This window comes from Benincasa hispida, chromosome 9, assembly GCF_027475165.1.
Source record: "Benincasa hispida cultivar pf3 chromosome 9, pf3_genome.v1.1, whole genome shotgun sequence".
NCBI classification, from domain to species: Eukaryota; Viridiplantae; Streptophyta; class Magnoliopsida; order Cucurbitales; family Cucurbitaceae; genus Benincasa; species Benincasa hispida.
In genome coordinates this window covers 72,445,432-72,466,763 of record NC_143486.1, presented here as the reverse complement: position 1 = coordinate 72,466,763, position 21,332 = coordinate 72,445,432, and the positions used below count along the sequence as shown (strand labels likewise).

Below are 21,332 nucleotides of genomic sequence, written 5' to 3'. Positions count from 1 at the left end.
TCAAAATTATCATGCAAGTGCCATTCAACCTCATTCTACAAAACCATCGTCCATCTACTGCCATAATCGAAGTTCTCTACTGTCGTAATTGAAGTTCTGTACTGGGTTAGTGAATTTAATTTTTGTCTTCCATGTTGTGTTGCGTTTATTTAGGTTGGTTTCGTTTGATCGGTCGTCACGTTCATAAGTGGTTTCGTTTGAGCGAGATGGGCTAGAGCGAGATGGGCGAGAGCAAGATTAGAGAGAGTGTGATTAACGAAATTAGCGAGATTAGTGAGATTTTAACAGTATGTTTTGTTAGTGATTTTTTCGTACGAACTTGTTAACTGATAAATTGAATATTCATACAATGCAAGAGTAATTTCAGATGTCAAAATCTTTGAAAATTCATGAAGTTGATAGGTTTTCCGGGCAAGTAACTTGCCTGGCCCACGTAGCCAATGCCAACAAGATTGTAAAGCAGAAGCTTACCGGAAGGCAGTTAGAGATGTTCAAGAAAACAGTTTTTGGTCCCTTTCTAGACATTGAACTTGTATTCAACAACCCACTAATCCACCATATGTTATTGAGAGAACTGAAGAAGCCAGGAATTGACTCAATTAGTTTCTTTGTCAGAGGAAAGATCATCACATTTTCGAATGACGACTTTTTATTGATCACTGGTTTATGGCGGTCTCATACGCGAGTTAGACGGAGTGAGGAGTCCTCACAAGAACTTTTTACGAGGTACTTTTGTAATCGATCGACCTCAGACGCATTCCACTTGAATTTGCTTGAAGAAGAATACAAAAAATTGGCATTTGAAAATGACGACGATGCTGTGAAAATTACCGTAGTATATTACATAGAGGTTGCAATGATGGATAAAAACAAGCAAAAGAATGTTGTAGATCGTATTCTATTTGATGATTTGAAGATATAGACTACTACAACAATCTTGATTGGGGTACAATTATTTGGCAGAGGACACTCGACGCCTTGAAGACCACACTTAACGACAAGGTTGGTTTATACAAGGAGAGGGTGAGGGAAAATAAAAATTATATTGTGAAGTACTCACTCCGTGGATTTCCCCAAGCATTCCAGGTAGATGTTCCTTAACTTAACTTTATCTTTGGTTTAACATTAACATAGTTATAAATTTGAGTTGTTTGGATTTAGGTGTGGACGTACGAGATCCTTTCGTCAATAGCAGGAATATTGTCACTCGAAAGAGCAAGGTAGCCATTCCTCGTATATTACGGTGGTCATGCTCCCACTCGGTGCCATTCAAAGCACTCGAGAGAGACATTTTTTAGTCTCAAAATGTAAGTGTAATCTATTAGCCGCAGTATGTTTATTCGATAGTTAAATGTACACTAACCATCTTACTGGGTTCCTTAATGCAGACAAAAGTCAAAAAGGGTCTTGTCATGTCTGATGCTGAGAAGGAGTTTTAGGACACCCCAATTGATAGACGGGTCGTAAGACAAGCACACTCTGACACCGAGAGTTCAGGGAGCTCTAGTAGTTCAAATAGTGGCAGTAGTTCAGATAATAATAGTTCAGAAGGTGGGGAAGGTGAACAGTAGGGTAATTCAGAAGGTGGAGTGAGGGATGACAAATTTAATGGGGACCAAAACATCCATCAGCCTACTTACACCCCTAGTAAGGATATGTTTCATGATGTGCTGGTGGGTGACGTACGTCCTGAGCCTGAGAAGGAGTGTTCTGTCCCGGAGGTTTCAGGCCATAAGGAGGGAGGCAATGTTGATCCTGGTGTATATGTGTACCTACGGCGCATTGACAGCTCAATATCGAGCTTGGATGCCCGTGTATCGAACCTAGAGACGGACACGAGAGACATGAAAGTACAATTGTCAACTATTTTGTCTCTATTACAATCTATGAAAAGTTCCACAGTGTTTGAAGCGACGAGGTATCCTACTCCACAGACAGGCCATGATGCCACTATGTCCCCCATCCCACTGTACATAGGTCACCTACCCCGCCTCCACCTAAGTCACCTATACCACCTCCACCTAAGTCACCTACCCCACCTCCACCTAAGTCACCGATCTCACCTCTACCTCTCAATTCATCTGTATAGCTTGATATCACGACCTTCTCTAACACCCTACATCTCGATTTACAGGTATGATCATTATGTGATTCAAAAATTTCTTTCATCATATTTGTTATTCAACATGTTTAGCATTTTGTTATATTTTTGTAGGTTATGGTCGAGAGTAGAAAAATAACAAGTAAGAGGAAGGTCGTTGATAAGTACACACCTCCCGTTGAACCAAAAAAGAAAATAACAAAAGAGAAGGAAATTAAGGTTCAACTTCCTTTGGGTCGTCCAAATATTAAGTACCCTCTCTCCCTGAGGTACCTACGATACAGTTTAAAGCGACAATCCAATACTCCTTGGAGCATGAGGTTCCAGTGGCTATATTGAAGGAAATGATGAACTGGATTGCCGATAAGAATACGGACAACGAGGTTCGAGAAAATGCAGTTCGACCATTCTCCAAAACCTTTTTCCAGGAGTTGACTGAACCAAGTTCATGGGTTGAGTGTGACGTAAGTTTACGATCCTTGTCCTTTTTACCAAGTACATACAGTTATAAACCCTCTCCTAAAGTATATCTTGTTCTTGATGCAGACTCTAAATATCCTATTTGAGTTCATGAAAGATAAATTCTATAGGCAACCAGACATGTGTATGGCTCGCTTCACCATCCTACCAATTGGAATAACGGTAACCATTTACTACACTTTTGAATAGGAATACGTTGGTTGACTATTATGTGTTTTAATGTTCTTTTCGTTGTGTAGAGTCACCTAAATTCTCGAGATGAGGTCTACAAACATATTAAGAACAAGTCAACCTTGGATGTTGCTATAGCATGGGTGGATGAGACGTTACCGGATTATGTCATGGGTAAATTTGATGTCAAGTGGCCAGATGTGGACTTCGTATACACGGCAACAAACATTGATCAGCATTGGATGTTGATAGCATTCGATCTTAATAGAGGCCGGTTGTTCGTATTTTATTCACTATCGTCCATGACATCGAAGAAGAAGTTGGAGTCTTTGCTTGAACCATTGACTTACACCCTACCATCGCTTCTTCACTACTGTGATTTGAAACGTTGGAAGCCGGACATCGAAACGTCTCATTGGAAGATATCCCGACCAACCTCTATGAATACACAGCACGGGTCGTTAGATTATGGAATATTTGTTGTAAAATTCTTAGAACATTTAGTGATTGGTAGTGCCCCATATGTAATAACTTAGGATAAGATGACTGACTATAGGATGCAATTGCAATATCAATTGTGGACGAAGACTCCATATTATTGACGTACAGGTATATTATGTATATTATGTATATTATTGGTGTAATTTTACTAACATGTTATTTAAATTGTTAATGTAAAACTACCATGAATATAAAATATTTATTCATGAATAGCCAACAAGTTAAATTAAACTTATAAAAGGGAAAGCGAGATAAGCGAGACATGTTAGTAAAAATTACAGATTACATTTAAATTAAACTTATAAAAGGGAGAACTGAATTATACGATCGCTTACAGATTACAACACGATCACTTACCAACTACTACACGATCACAGGGCCCCGCTACACAATCACTTAGAAGAAGTAAATGATAATCATTAATTACACTTATAAAAGGGAGAGCGAGATACGCGAGATTGAGATACGCGAGATGGGATTACAAAATACTCCACAATTGCTTACAGATTACAACACGATCGCTTACAGATTACAACACGATCACTTAGAAGAAGTAAATGATAATCATTAATTACACTTATAAAAGGGAGAGCGAGATACACAAGATGGGCTTACAAAATACTCCATGATCGCTTACAAACCCCTACACGATCGCTTTAATTTATTACACGATCGCGTACAGATTACAACACGATCGCTTACAGATTACAACACGATCTCTTACAGATTACAACACGATCGCTTAATTTTGATTCGGAAACTTCTTTTTAAAAAATCTATTTTAGGCTCTAAAGTTTAAACATGAAAATTATAATTTAAGTCAACTAACTTTCAAAAATATTTATTTTAAATTTTAAATTCTTAATTTTTTTAAAAAATATTTATTTTAAATTTTAAATTCTTAATTTTTTACGCTTACAGATTACAACACGATCGCTTACCAACTACTACACGATCATTAATTACACTTATAAAAGGGAGAGCGAGATGAGCAAAAGCGAGATGGGTGAGAGCGAGATTAGTGAGAGCGAGATGGGCGAGAGCGAGATATGCGAGAGCGAGACGTTTCTAGAATGGTTCACAAATAGACAACAATTTAATTACACTTACAAAAGGGAGAGCGAGATATCTGAAGAGATTCATGAATAGACAAACTCTAGTAATCAAACTTATAAGCGAGACATTTTAAAAGGGATTACAAGTGATAGCAAGATTAGCGATGGCGAGATTAGCGAGAGCGAGACATTTCCCAAATGATTCACGAATAGCCAACAATTTAATTAATATTTGAAGAGATTTGTGAATAGACAAGTGACACATAGAAAATTACAGTTTTGAGGATTAAAGTAGCACATAGAATGTTACAGTTTTGAGGATTCGTGAATAGACAAGTGGCACATAGACAATTACATAAACAAGTGGCACATAGACAATTACAAAGACAAGTGGCACATAGACAATTACAAAGACAAGTGGCACATAGACAATTACAAAGACAAGTGGCACATAGACAATTACAATCGACCAACATTTGAATAATTTGTATTAGAATCAATAGGTCGCCCGGATGTCAGCAGTTCACTGCAGTTTTGTCGATTATGCCCGTAGTTTCCACACCTACCACATTTTATTTGTTTGCATTGTTCTCCTCTTAATGGTATTCTTTGTACTCTTCGTCGTCCGACCTGTACTACTCTTCTAGGAGGTGCAATATGCTTTTCCACATATCCCAGAGGTCTCTTCCATTTAGATATATGACCAAGTGGATTTACAGGCTCTGCATAAGCAGCCATGAAGGAGTCAACGCTATAGAATGGACTGCATAAACCATGGATGGGGATGTTTCATTCTCGCGTAGTCACAATCGCATGCAAGCATGGGATACCGAGTGAGTCAAATTCCTTGCATGTGCATTCCTTCGTATGGAGGTTCACAATACCATCCAATCGATTGTCCCGCACACGGATCCTATAACAATCAATCGGCTCAACTCGATATCGTCTGCCTTTGTCACACTCAGTTTCTAATCGGTTTTCACAGTAGTTCGAGTGTGACGTCGTTCGAGATGCTCAATAATTTCTCCGTTCATAAAACCATGACTGGATGAGGCCTCGAATGTGTTCCAACAAGCACATTATAAGCAGCTGTCGATATTCTTTGGTCAATGAATTGAAACAATCTGCACTATTGGACGTCATGTTATCGTATCTTCATTCTGTTTGGTAAACACGCGTCCACCTTTCAAGACCAATATCCTCCAAATATTTCGATACTACACCATTTCGGAAAGTACGTAGTTGGTCACACTAGAACTCTGACATGCGAAATGCCCTTGCTGCATCCTTGAACATCCCAACAATCGTGTTGTTCTTAAAGTTGGAAAGAATATTATTTTCTAGGTGGTAGATGCACAATCCATGAAATGTTGTGGGAAAAACTACACGAATGGCATTGCCAATAGATACCACTCAATCGGACACAAACACCAAATTAGGGGGTTCTCCAATGGCACACTTCAAGTTCAACATAAACCACTTCCAAGCTCGATCAGTTTCATTGTCCACTATGGCATATGCTAGTGGGTAAACTTGATTGTTGCCATCCATGGAGATGCTGACCAACGTATTTTCCTTTCAGATGCGATCCATCAACAATTATCACAGGCCGACAACTTGAAAAACCTCTAATACAAGGTTCTAATGCCATAAACATGTACTTGAAATGAACATCATTTTCAAGTTCGATTTCAAACCTTGTATCTGGATTCTCCATCTTTAACGCTTCACCATATGCATGTAAAACAGAGTACGACTCTTATGGAGTACCCCTGGCGAGAGCATAAGCGGTTTCCCTTTCACGCCACGTCTTATTGTAACTTATGTTTACGTCGTACTTTTTCCTCATATCCTCGACGATGTGACGAGGTTTATAAACATGTCCTATGCCTGTAAACTTGTCTTTGATTAGTTCACAAACTACCGTAGCCGTTGTTTGTCTATGGTCATGATTTAAAATTCCAATAGAATATGTGTGCAACCGCATATACTTCGTGATCTTAAATATGTCACACCCTGGAATTTTAACTGCACGAAGGCTCCACTTACAATTATCCTCTATACATTTAACAATAAACAAATACTTAGTTGACTTCCTTACCTTATATTCAAAATTATTGTTTATGCACAAAATAGACAATCTCATTTTTAAATCACTCTTACTAAAAAAAATTTGACCAACTTCAATATCGGTCTCGGATGAAAAGTTGCCAGGCATAATCAATTTCCTTCTACGATATGAAGACATGGAATTCAATCCTGTTGATCTCTCAATAACAGCCACTGTAGGTCTATGCACCTCTGAAGGACCACAGTCCATAGAATTTAATCCTACTGATCATTCATTATCGAGCACGAAAGAATCACACTCTTCTGAAGGACCACAATTCATAAAATTCAAGCCTGCTGATCTCTCATTACCAGGCACAGGTCTGTTACATTGAGTTTCTCTTTCCAAGTCCACTGCACGAATGTTGTCATGTATTGATAATGTTGATGGTTGAGTGTTCATAGACGATGGAAATCACCCTCTTCTCGGTTAAGCTCATATGATGCCTTGTATTGTCTATCTACACCTATACCATCATCACTCATATTCACATTTTCGTCGCGGTATGATTTTAGTGTTACATATAGCTGAACTGTAGAAAAATCGTCTCGACAAAGAAAGAAGTAAACATCACCATCATTCTATATATACTGTGGAGGGGCTTCAAAGTCAAGCTTATATTTAACTCTCATAACAACATCAAACTCTGAGCAACTTACATTTGCAATCCTGTAAATGTGAGCTTTAAGTTCTTTATACTTCAAGGTAATAGGCACAACAATTCCTGTTAGCTCGCCTCCAACATATAAATTTTGGTTCTCATCCCAATGACCTTGATGCGTTATTTTATGAGGTAGAATTATGGATGAAATGCATTGAGCAATCAAGTTTTCTCAGTGGAATCCAAGTATAAACTCCACTGAGTTTCCTGGTAAGTCCATGGTCAAACTCAGGGACTTAGGAAAACAATTTGCGGTGGTAATTTTCAAGAAATTTTACGGTAACTGGTAACTCAAATAGTTGTTTGGTTTATTGTTTACGATAATAAAATAAACAAATGCGGCGGAGATTCGAAAAGAGTTGATAAAATGGAAGATGCGATGAGTATGTGGTGAACGGGTTGAGAAGGGTTTCGGCTAACACTTCCTAGGATGCATTCATGCTATGCGATCATACAACACACATACAATAGTAAACCATCTCTCGATGCGAATGCTACGGCTTCTAATGCTAGAATGCATGCCATATATGTGATAAGTCTATAGGACCTACATATAAGCCTCTATTCTTATTTATGCGATGACAAAATGACCACACACAAATAAGGCGACCACATAAGATCATACCTATCTCTAGAGTGCATGCGATGCAGGTTGACAAATAGAGCTTATCTCTAAGTCCCAATTTCTTGTTTATGCAGATCTAATCTTGTTCTTTCGAGTCTAGATTCTAACCTAGCTCTCTCAAGTCTTAGGTTCTTTCTTTAGATTTTCTCTCGAGTAGCTCTAAAGGGGTGTTGGGCACAGCATAAAAAAGGATAATCACATGCGATGAAGATCCTAGGTCATGTTAGCTTAGTTCTTCTTAACCCATTCGATAAGTTTAGCTACTCATGCGTGCTAAGAGAGTGAACAGATATAGAATAAGAACTTCCATTGTATAAATGTAAAGTTGAAATACAAAATAACAATGCAAGAAGAGAATAAAGAGCTTGGTAGCAATCTCTTGCTTCCCAGGCTTTTACATGTCTTTTCTACTCTTGTTCAAAAGATAGTCTCGCTCTCATGAGAGTCGGCCCGCTCTCTGCTTTCTACGCCTCCGGGCTCTCTCTTGAGTTGCCCTGAGCAATCTTCCGGCGTCTCTTCTCTTCTTTTGCTCTGCCATAAAAGGAAAACTATGGACAAGGCTATTCTAACTATGGAGAAAATTATCTAAGTATCCGAACTCCTTTTCTGAAGGTTGCCTTTGGTATTTATAGAGCCTTCAGGGTGAAAAGCAGCTTCTCTCTTATGATTGCACGGATGGGATGGCTTTAATCCTCTGACTGATGCGCTGAATATTTGCCACTGAAAAGCTGAGTGTATTTGTTATCGTTAGTGGCTTGTCAACTTAATTCAGATTCGACCGTCATCAGCTTTTTGTCCCATCGTGATTAATTATACCTTTCACCCAGATGCGCCCATCAAGTTGCGTCGGCTCTATGTGGCAATCCTTCTTGAGCAGATGTTTGTGAACACAAATCACCGCAAAGCCTTGCAGTAATGCTGCGCTCGACCGTTGATTTCTTGTGATCGTACTTTTCGCCTTGCGTCAACGCATATTTTGCATAAAAACACAAAAGTTAATTGTTTCTATGCGATGGACGCATGCGACCGCAATGTTATGAACTTAATGCTTTTTTGACGCAATCTAACATATTTTATCAACACAAGCCAGCATTGTTTATGAACTTAGCACTATAATAACGTGTATTTCTACTCGTTATCACACCCCCAAATTTAAACAATGCTTGTCCTCAAGCATAAGCTAAAGATTTCCTTTAGAAAGTCGACCGCAAATCTCTTTTCCTAGATTTCTCAAAGATACTTCATTCAAATTCTATACACCAAAATTTCCTTGATTCTTATTCAAGTCTCTTCGTAAAATATTTCTAAAACCTAGGGATCGCAAGTTTAACCTTCAAAAGGACTTTACTAAATTTCGGGACATCGCATGATTTATTTCAAAAAGAAAACTTTTCTACCAGGGTGTCAAATGATTTTTATCCTTACATATTTCTTGACGTTATTATTTTTTTCTGACCTTGCGCTGATTCAAGTGTCTTGCCTTCGTTTTGGCTTGCCCCCACGTGTGTCATGCAGACATCCAACTACGAGCAATGCGCTCTTTCTCAAACTAAACTCATACCTACGTGGCAGCGGAGTTGCAGTCATTTATTTATGCATTAATCCTGGCGACTTACTTTCTTTTTGGCTTGCCTCCACGTGTGTCATGCGGACATCCAACTACGGGTAAGTGCCCTTCACAACTTAACTCTTATCAACATGGGTTTCCTCATTACGTTGACAGTGGAGTTGTTATTCTTAAATAATTTTTTTTAAAAAAATAAAGCTAAAAATAGTGAGGTCGAAAAATAAATACCTCACCCTTAAATTTAAAATGCGGCAATGTCCCCATTGCCAAAAGATTGAAAAAAGTCTTGAAAGAAGTCATGCGATATTCTTAGGAAGTTTGGTAAAGGGAGTTTGAAAGAAAGCTAGCAAACCACTAACTTCTAGAAATGTTTCATGAGATGACTATCCTAAAATTAAGCTGACCCTAGTGTATATGAAAAAAATATAAGCATGTTTTTCATCATTGAAATCATAATTGGCAAAGAGAAAGTATGTGGCGACTTACTAAATTTATCAATGTTAAATGATTGCGGTAATCAAAGAGGATGCGGTGATAAAACTTTCAAAATTAAAGTGCGATTCGATAGTGCAGAATTTGGAATAAAGTTAAAGAAGAATACAACCCCCAAATTTGCGTTGTCGCCCACATTGTTTGTTGATTCCTACTTTGCGGTGATCTATCTTCTTTGGATTGCGGTGACGGAATAAGATAAGTTGCTTCTTCGTGCAGCGTCTCCGCAATCGTTCACCTTGATCGTTGCAAGAAAAACATTGAGAGGTTCAAATGATTTTAAACAAAACAAAAGCTTTTACCGCAATCGTTTAGCACAATTGCATATTTATTTATTTTTTATTTTTTTTATTTTTTTCAGATAAAGAAAAGTGTAGATAGATAAACAATAACAAAGTGATTGCAATAATAGATAATAACGAGTATGATGAACATTCATGAAGTATTGATGCAAGAAAAAGGATATTCAAAAGAGTTGCATCCCTGATGAGTTTGAGTTATGTAGTAACTCAGGGACTACTTGTTCTAAGCTAGTCTTTTCACGTCCACGGTGGCTTTTCCCTCTTTTCTTTGTCCTTTGGGTTCTTAACTGCCTTAATCTGGATTTTTTCCTATGAATGTTCATTACGATCTCCCTCTTGTGCACGCCAATTTGAGCGCGACCGATCGAAAGGAAAGGTCGTCCCAATATGATGGGCGCATCTTCATTTGCTTTGTAATCTAAAATGAGGCAGTCTGCCGACAAGATGAATTTATCAATTGAGATTGCGTCATTTTTCAGCTCTCCTTCAGGAAGTATTCGGGATCTGTCCGCAAGTAAAAGAGTCTTTGTCGTGGGTGTGAGTGTGCCAATACTCAATCGTTTGAAGATTGATAATGGCATTACGTTTATACTTACCCCAAGATCGCATATTGCTTGGCCACTGTAGACCCCTCCAATGGAGCATGGTATCGTGAAGATTCCCGGGTCGCACATTTTTTGTGGGATCATAGCATTTTGTGATATTGCCACTATTGTGATCTTGTCTTCATAATTTGTTTTTTTCTCAATCTTTGTGGAGCTGGTGGTAGTTGGACTTTTTCTGTCTCATGTTCTGAAGGCTTGAGAATGGATGCAACTTCGGGGTTCATTTTCTTGGGCTTTTTCGAATTATAAGTCAACGGGTCATCTGTTGTCACTGCATTCAAGTTGGTTGCGATGGGTTCCTCCCTTACTTCCGCAATCATTTTATCGCTTAGCACGAAGACTGCTAAGCATTTCTCCTTTTTGGTACCCCCAGCATTGCGAGGAAGCTCAGTTGAGCTAGGCAACGCTTCTTGCGGTCTATTTTTCAGCTCACCCACAATTTGTTCCAACTGAAGTTCGAGAATTCGAATGGATGTTGCTTGATTCTGAAGCACTGATTTATTTTTCTCAATGTACTACTTCAACAAGCTCTCTAAGGACGAAGATTGCGGTGTTTGCGAGCTGCTAACTTGGCTATGCATTGGACCATTGTTTTGCAGGAAAAATCTGGGTGGCCCTCTTTTTTGCGCCACTGGTTGGAAGTTTTGTTGCTAATTTTTCCACGCAAAATTTGGGTGGTTTCTCCACCCGGTTATATGTATCGGAATAGGGATTATTCTTTATGAAGCATACTGACTGCGGGTTAACTGGACATTCCTCCATCGAATGAGCGTCTCTGCAAATGACACAACTTGCGGTCGTTTGAGCAAGGGGTTGGCCATTATATTGTTCGCGTTTACGGCCCTTTCTTCCAGTTGTTCTGCCATTCTTGGTGTTCTGTCTTGTTGTTGGAAGTTTTCTCTTAGTCTGCATTGAAATGTTCTCTCAATCTCCGGGTCGTAATTCGCCAGAGATTGAAAGCTACAAAGAAATTAGAAAAATCACCGTTAGCACACTGATTTACAAAGTCCCCGGCAACGGAGCCAAAAACTTGATGCGTTATTTTATGAGGTGGAATTATGGATGAAATGCGGTGATGGAAATGCATTGAGCAATTAAGCTTTCTCAGCAGAATCCAAGTATAAACTCCATTGAGTTTCCTGGTAAGTTCAGGGTCAAACTCAGGGACTTGGGAAAACAGTTTTGCAGTAGTAATTTTCAAGAAACTTTGCGGTAACCAGTAACTCAAATAGTTGTTTCGTTTGTTGTTTGCGGTAATAAAAATAAACAAATGCGGCGGAGTTTCGAAAAGAGTTGATAAAACGAAAGATACGATGAGTATGAGGTGATCGGGTTGAGAAGGGTTTCGACTAACACTTCCTAAGATGCGTTCATGCTATGCGATCATGCAACACACATACAATAGTAAACCATGTCTCGATGCGAATGTTATGGCTTCTAATGCTAGAACGCATACAATATACGCGATAAGTCTATAGGACCTACACATAAGCCTCTATTCTTATTTATGCGATGACAAAATGACACACACACAAATAAAGCGACCACATAATATCATACCTATCTCTAGGGTGCATGCGATGCAGGTTGACAAACAGAGCTTATCTCTAACTCCCTATCTCTTGTTTATGTAGATCTAATCTTGCTCTCTCAAGCCTAGATTCTAACCTAGCTCTTGATGACTTGCAGAAATTCATGTCATCTTAGGTCTCTTACTTAGAATTATGAAGGTAGTTAGGCAGAATATGCGTCAATCATGTTAGGAATTCATGAGAAAAAGAGTTTGCGTCGATCAACATGTTGAATCTCAGCTAACCCGTTATTTTGCGTTATTATACGTTCAATGTTCTATTTTGGTAGCTAACGTAGGAAATGAACGCAAACGCGGAAACCAAACCACCACATAGATGACGACATGCGGAGAAACACTCAATCGCAAAGGCAAACACATCGATCAACGCATGGATGTTATGATAATAAGCTGTATGCGTCCATCGCATATGAGTTGCGCTCGTCAAGTGATTGCGGTCATCATGTAGAGTTGCAGTATTAAGCGAATGCGGCCATTAAATTATTGCGGCTACGCGACAATGCATTCTAATGGGATCAACGTAAGGTAGGTGGAATGAATGCATCAAGCATCTACCTCGAGAAAATCCAAAGTTGATGCTGACATTTCACCTACCACGTCGTTGGTGGCAGAGGTTCAAAAAAGACTAACGCACCCAACGTCAGACTCAAAACAGTCCAATTAATGGTGTCGGCGACCCAAGCTCTATAAATAGAAGCCGATGAGCTGAAATTCAGGTAATCTAGGGACTTTCCCCGCGATCCAGACAAACGTGTGAGAAGATGGCTGAGAGTTCTTCATCTTCTTCATCCATTTTGAGTGACGAACAGAGCCTTCGATCGGAGCTAGATCTCGAGAGAGTCAGCTTCTCTGCCCATCCATGGCACCACCGGCAGTCTTGATGCACATTCGTTGGGAGCAAATATTTGCTTTCAGTCGGTCATTTCCTTTTCCTTTCTTTTCTCATATTGTATTATATGACATCTTGGAATTAAGAAATTAATACAATATGTTTTCAATGCATTTCTCTGTTCCTTCAACTCCATCTCCATCTTCTTTGCTTAGTATCTTTACTTTCATTGCAACACTTAGTGGGACTGCTTGAGTATTGCATACTTAATCATGTGGATTACGGATATGAAGCATGTAGCAACCCACCGAGAGGTGTGCGTTGTGCAAGTGTGTGAGTAATCTTATTTGCTTAGTGTGAAGCTGCTACAATGCCTGTCTATAGGCTAATGCATTGCTTGTCTATGAGTAAAGTCAGTAACAATCAACTATCCGGAGGGTAAGTGGTTGGACGCATTAAGCAAGGCATGCATTGTTCACTAGAGATAGGAGTAATCTTGCGTGAACCAAGTTCATGCGTTTGTCTTGTTTTATGTTGTGCCCAACACCCCTTTAGAGCTACTCGAGAGAGAGTCTAAAGAAAGAATCTAATGACTCGAGAGAGCTAGGTTAGAATCTAGACTCGAGAGAGCAAGATTAGATCGGCATAAGCAAGAGATAGGTACTTAGAGATAAACTCTGTTTGTCAACATGCATCGCATGCACCCTAGAGATAGGTATGATGATATATGGTCGCCTTGTTTGTGTATCATCGCATAAACAAGAATTAGAGGCTTATGTGTAGGCCCTATAGACACCTTTGCACGTACATCGCATGCGTTCTAGCATTAGAAGCTGTAGCATTCACACCGAGAGGTGGTTTACTATTGTATGTGTGTTGCATGATCGCATGGCTTGCGTTGACTAAGGTTGTCCTTGCGGTCACTCTTAAGGGTTGCAATGAAAACATCTCCGCATTTTATCTATTTTCTCACACATTTATTTCATGTCAAGGTTTGTCGTATCTCTACCTTTCATGTATATTCTCATTCCGTTGTCTGTTAGATAGGAGTAGAAGTAGGATTAAATTAGCAACATCCCCTTCATTCTTTTATTCAAACCACCACATGCACATCACCACATACATATAGCTACAAGTCCCTGTGTTCGACCTCAGATTACCCGAGAAACTTGCATTCATATTATACTTGGCATGAACGTAAGAAAACTTGTGGCAGGATGCATGGTCATCGCATACATTCATTAACGCATTATCAGTCCAACGCATGACCATCGACGCATGACTATCAACACATATCTTAGGAACATGCATCGCATACCGCGTCCATGGGATTTTAGTTGTCAAGTAAAATTGACTTCTAATTTCTCGCCATCAAGTTTTTGGTGCCGTTACCGGGGACTTGGCAGCTAAATGTTTGTTAAATTTTGTGTCTCTGTGAGCAAAATTTTTATCTTGGGAGTATTGCAGCTTGTGCTACCAGGTTGCAAATATTGAAGTATAGGCGATGCGTTGAAAGCTAATATTGACCCTAAGGTAGAAGGGCAATCGATCGCAAAAGTGCTTAAGGTAATTCTAAGCACATGATGGCCGCATGCGCCCAACAATTGCCAGAAGTTCCAATGGCCAGGGCAACTTGACCCAAGCAGTTGAGAACCATCTCCTACATGGAAGACTCTTTGCGGCAACAACACTCCTACTTTTCCAGGGACGTTTTCTACTCTATCTTTAACTTGCTTTCTTAGTATAGGTTATTTTTATTTTCATTGTTATTTTGGATATATGGCTGCTTCCTTGGTTATGGTACGTTTGCTCTTGTATGTGCAACAATAAGCCTCCTCGGTTCGTAGTTCAATATTCACCCTTCAATGTATGGCTTCAATCGCGTGGATTCCAACGCATTAGTGCTTGCGTTGTTCCGCCTAAGGTATTTTCTGGTTATCTTGTATGTCTTATCCTTTTGAAATTCTCTTTTTCCCGATTGCATTGTTTTACGATGTTTTTATGATGGTACGTATAGTTCACCGCATCTTCTAACTAATCAACGCAAGGCATTCTTTACTTTTATTAGATTCTTCAAATTTTGAAAGGCTTAAGTTTTATTTTGCGCAAACCTGTGTTCAAACATTTATTATCACATTCTTGTAATTTTGTTTTTAGTTTTGCGGTGAGAATGCTACCAACCTTTAAGTTTGGAGGTGGCAGCGGTCTCGAAGAATTGCGTTTATTATATTATGATCATTTGAAAAAAAATGCAAAAAAAAAAAAATTGAAGTGAGATTTTGAGACTAATAACTTCACTGTCAACGCAATGGGGAAACCCATGTTGATAAGAGTTAAGCTATGAAAGGCACCTGTTCGAAGTTAGATGTCCGCATGACACATGTGGGGGCAAGCTAAAACGAAGGCAAGTCGCTAGGATCAACGCATAAGTGCAACTCCTCTGTCTGGCGCAAGCCAAAACAAACGAGACAAGAGTTGAGTTGAATATAGAACGCAACCGAAGTTGGATGCCCGCATGACACACGTGGAGGTAAGCCAAAGCAAAGGGCGTAACCAGGTCCAACGCCGCATTTGAATAAGTCATTGCAAAGTTTTGAAGTATTTTTTAATGAACGCATTCTTAAAAGCTAAACACAAAATTGCGGTGAATGAATAAAAGTTTTTGAGCAAAGGCTTGTCGGATCTAAACTTAGACAAGATCTTTTTAAAAAAGCGGCCAAAATGGAGGAGAGCATTGTGATGATGGTCAAAGGTGTGTGTAAATTATATTCTGAGAAGCTGGGCATCACAAAGGAAAACATGAAGGTGAGTTAGAATTTCTTGAGTATAACGCATGCTTGAGAACAAGCATGATTTTAAGTTTGGGGGTGTGATGACATGCAGAAATGCATGTCATCTTAGGCCTCTTATTTAGAATTATGAACGTTGTTAGGCAAAACATGCGTCAATCATGTTATGAATTCACGAGAAAAAGAGTTTGCGTGATCAGCATGTTGAATCTCAGCTAACCCATTATTTTGCGTTATTATGCGTTCAATGTTATATTTTTGTAACTAATGCAGGAAATGAACGCAAACGCGGAAACCAGACAACCGCATGCGAAAAAACACTCCATTGCAGAGGCAAACGCATCGATCAACTCATGGATGTTGCAGTAATAAGCCGTATGCGTCCATCGCATGGGAGTTGTGCTCGTCAAGCAATTGCAGTCATCATGTAGAGTTGCGGTATTAAACGAATTCGGCCATTGAATGATTACAACTACACGACAACACATTCTAATGGAATCAACACAAGGTAGGTGGAATGAACGCATCAACGCATTTACCTCGAAAAAATCCAAAGTTAATGCTGACATTTCACCTACCATGCCGTTGGTGACAGAGGTTCAGAAAGGACTAACGCGCCGAACGTCAGACTCAAAGTAGTTCAATTAATGATGTCGGCGACCCAAGCTCTATAAATAGAAGCCGATAAGCTGAAATTCAGCTAATCCGGGGGAGGATCCTTGTGATCCGGGGACTTTCCCCGCGATCCAGACAAACGCATGAGAAAATGGTTGAGAGTTCTTCACCTCCTTCATCCATTCCGAGTGACGACCGAAGCCTTCGACCGAAGCTAGATCTTGAGAGAGTCAGCTCCTCCGCCCATCCACGGCACCACCGGTAGTCTTGACGCACATCCGCTGGGAGCAAATCTTTGCTTCCAGCTGGTCATTTCTTTTCCTTTCTTTTCTCATATTGTATTGTATGACATCTTGGAATTAAGAAATTAATACAATTTATTTTCAATGCATTTCTCTGTTCCTTCGACTCCATCTCCATCTTCTTTACTTAGCATCTTTACTTTCATTGCAACACATAGTGGGACTGTTTGGGTATTGCATACTTAGTCATGTGGATTAGGGATATGAAGCATGTAGCAACCCACCGAGAGGTGTGCATTGCGCGAGTGTGTGAGTAATTTTATTTGTTTAGTGTGAAGCTGCTGTAACGCCTGTCTATAGGCTAACGCATTGATTGTCTATGAGTAAAGTCAGCAACAATCAACTGCCCGGGAAGGTAAGTGGTTGGATTCATTAAGCAAGGCATGCATTGTTCACTAGAGATAGGAGTAATCTTGCGTCAACCAAGTTCATGCGTTTGTCTTGTTTTATGTTGGACCCAACACCTCTTTAGAGCTACTCGAGAGAGAGTCTAAATAAAGAACCTAATGACTCGAGAGAGTTAGGATAGAATCTAGACTCGAGAGAGCAAGATTAGATCAGCATAAGCAAGAGATAGGGACTTAGAGATAAGCTTTGCTTGTCAACATGCATCGCATGCACCCTAAAGATAGGTATGATGATATGTGGTCGCCTTGTTTATGTATCATCGCATAAACAAGAATTAGAGGCTTATGTGTAGGCCCTATAGGCACCTTTGCACGTACATTGCATGTGTTCTAGCATTAGAAGTCGTAGCATCTGCACCAAGAGGTGGTTTACTATTGTATGTGTGTTACATGATCGCATGGCTTGCGTTGACTAAGGTTGTCCTTGCGGTCACTCTTAAGGGTTGCAATGAAAACATCTCCGCATTTTATCTATTTTCCCACACATTTATTTCATGTCAAGGTTTTTTGTATCTCTACCTTTCATGCATATTCTCATTGCGTTGTCTGTTGGATAGGAGTAGGAATAGGATTAACTTAGCAACATCCCCTCCATTCTTTTATTCAAACCACCGCATGCACATCACTGCATACATATAGCTACAAGTCCCTGTGTTCGACCTCGGATTACCCGAGAAACTTGCGTTCATGTTATACTTGGCATGAACGCAAGAAAACTTATGGCAGGATGCATGGTCATCGCATACATTTATTAACGCATTATCAGTCCAACGCATGACCATCATGCATGACTATCAACGCATATCTTAGAAACATGCATCGCATACCGCGTCCACAAGATTTTGGTTGTCGAGTAAAATTAGCTTCTAATTTCCCACCACCAGCTCTCTCAAGTCTCAGGTTCTTTCTTTAGACTCTCTCTCGAGTAGCTCTAAAAGGGTGTTGGGCACAACATAAAACAAGATAATCGCATGCGATGAAGATCCTAGGTCATGTTAGCTTAGTTCTTCTCAATCCATTCAATAAGTTTAGCTACTCATGCATGCTAAGAGAGTGAACAAATATAGAATAAGAACTTCTATTGTATAAATGTAAAGTTGAAATACAAAATAACAATGCAAGAAAAGAATAAAGAGTTTGGTAGCAATCTTTTGCTTCCCAGGCTTTTACAATGTCTTTTCTACTCTTGTTCAAAAGATAGTCTCGCTCTTGCGAGAGTCGGCCCACTCGCTACTTTCTACGCCTCCGGGTTCTCTCTCAAGTTGCCCTGAGCGATCTTCCAGCGTCTCTTCCCTTTTCTTGCCCCGCCTTAAAAGGAAAACTATGGACAAGGCTATTCTAACTATGGAGAAAATTATCTAAGTATCTGAACTCATTTTCTGAAGGTTGCCTTCAGGGTGAAAGGCGGCTTCTCTCTTATGATTGCACAGATGGGATGACTTTAATCCTCTGACTGATGTGCCAAATATTTGTCACCAAAAAGCTGAGTGTACTTGTTATCGTTAGCGGCTTGTCAACTTAATTTGGATTTGACCGTCATCAGCTTTCTGTCCCATCGTGATTAATTATGCCTTTCACCCAGATGTGCCCACTAAGTTGCGCCGACTCTATGCGGCAATCCTTCTTGAGCAGATGTTTGCGAACACAAATCACCGCAAAGCCTTGCGGTAATGTTGTGCTCGACCGTTGATTTCTTGTGATCGCGTTTTTCGCCTTCCGTCAACGCATATTCTGTATAAAAACACAAAAGTTAATTGTTTCTATGCAATGGACGCATGCGACCGCAATGTTATGAACTTAATACTTTTTGGATGCAATCTAACATATTTTATCAACACAAGCCAGCATTGTTTAAGAACTTAGCACTGTAATAATGTACATTTCTGCCCATTATCAGACCTCCGTATCGAATTAGTACACACTTTTGTGTCATCCTACAAAGTAAGAGAACATTTTTTATTAAGCAGATAGTAATAGACATGGATCTCTCTCGCTGTCGCTCCCACGTGCTTTCGCTCTCGTGCCTCTCGCTGTCGCTCAATGTCGCTCTCTCCACCTTTCTCTTTGTCCTTCTTTCTCACACCTCTTTCGTTATGCTATTTTATAATGTCTATTTACATACCTGTTTTGAGACCACGTTTTTACGAACACCAATGAGACCAAGTTTGAGAAAAATCTATTCCATTCTGAAAAACCCGTTCTGAAAACTCTGTTTGGTTCCGAAAAACTCCGCTATGAAAAACCTCGTTCAATAAATCTCCGTTCAACAAAATAACAGTTCAAAGATTTTAAAGAATACACCATTTTGCTGTGTGTTAGCGATTTTGAGTTGTAGACAGATTTCATGAAAATTGTCAAGTCAATCGTACAGTGACAAACAATCACATCACCATGGAAGATAAACAAACAACGAGGGCGGGATGGTTATCAGAGACAATTAATGTAATCTCATCCCGTGATGACGTAAGCAGAGAGTCAATTGACATTATTTTTTAAAAATGAGTCATTTGACATTTTGGACCCAAAAATTAGGTCATCCTTACAAATTTCCCCTATATATAATCCACCGATTTTAACTTTTTTTTTTCTTAATTACAAATTTAGTTCATAAACGTTAAAAATTATCTAATATGTTTTGGAGCTTTTGATTTTACATCTATGAACTTATCAACTTTCAATTTTGTATCTCGTATTATACGTATTAAATGTTTTAACATTCATAAACTACTAAACGATAGATTGAAAGTTTATAGTCCTACTAGACATAAAATTTAATTTTATAAATAATATAGGATATTAGTTAATTTCTAAAAGTTTTTAATATATTCAAGACTTATTAGACCAAAATAAAATTAAAGTTTAGAAACATACTAGACATTTTTAAAGTTGGTTAATCTTTTAGAAATAAAATGAAAGTTCAAAGACTTAGACACATTTTGATTTTCAAGACAATTACTAAGGGGTTGTTTGGGGCCAACATGAGATGGTATATCCCCACATCCTATATCATCCTATATCATCTCATTGTTTGGAGATCCATTATCTTATCTGTTTGCATTCAAGTTTTTATTCCTTTTTAGCAATGATTAGGCACATAGCCTAGGTAGGCTGCATATAATCTCACGTTCCTCTCTCTTTTACCTAGAAAAAAAATTAATTGACATATGGTAATTTTTTTTTATTAATCATAATAGATGAGCGTAGCCCGGATGTACCAAATTTTTAATTTCTCTTTAAGAAATGATTAGGTGTAACTAATCACATGTTCCTTTTCTTTAACCCACAAAAAAAAAACATTTAAAAAAACATAAATGGTCACATTAAAATTTTGTATTAAGTACAACAACGACTGCAATAGGTGCAGCTTGGCTACACCCAAGTCTTTTAATCAACATGCATTTATAATGAATATTTAAAATATGATTCGTTTTTTATATTTCCATTTATTTATTTAGTAATTATTTTAATTTAATAGTTTTTCCTTATTCAATCGATGCTAGGTTTCTCTATGAAAGGAAAGAGAAAGTTGTCAGTGTCATTGAATAAATAATAAAAAATGGAAAATTAGCTTCTCCTTTGCAGCCTTCCCAATTGCTGGTTCGGTAGCATCTACAATTCTCTCAAAAAATTATCGGTAAGTAAATTTTTGTCGGGATTGGTATCCTAAATCTCCTTGTAATCTTATAGTTTGTAAACTTTATATAGGCATATTATTGTTAATAAAATAAGTGTTATTTTATCAGCATATACTCAATCCAATAAACTAAAATCTGAGGTTATTTCATGTAATTTAAACAAGTATGTAGAGACATACAAGATCTTGTTTAAATAAGAACCTAAATGGTCTGTAGTAGATGGATAAGACTGGGTACCTTATCCCAGTGACACTACGAATACAACCCGCTTTGTAAGTGTTATAAGTGTTGTAAAGTGCTACAAATGATCTGATCCTAATCATTCATGTGGAGACATGTGAGCGGAGGTATCCTATACAAAGAGTTTGTATAAGATCGGACCACGAAATTATTAGTCTCTTTATATAACACCGTTAATAATAGAGATTTACATTTCACTAGGATGACCATAGGTGACATGACTTGAATCCTGAGTGAGTTGTGAACTCCTGCTC

At 38.8% G+C, this 21,332-nt stretch overlaps 1 protein-coding gene across 1 annotated transcript; it reads left to right on the top strand.

Annotated features, from left to right (window-relative positions):
• Positions 1–367: 367 nt before the first annotated feature.
• Positions 368–922, top strand: LOC120084856 (uncharacterized). The gene has a single exon (XM_039040670.1). It carries the CDS (start codon positions 368–370, stop codon positions 920–922), a length of 555 nt encoding a protein of 184 aa, XP_038896598.1.
• Positions 923–21,332: the final 20,410 nt, after the last annotated feature.

What these genes read in the sequence shown, in the direction of transcription:
- LOC120084856 (XM_039040670.1), top strand. Translation starts at nt 368, where the DNA reads ATGTCAAAATCTTTGAAAATTCATGAAGTTGATAGGTTTTCCGGGCAA.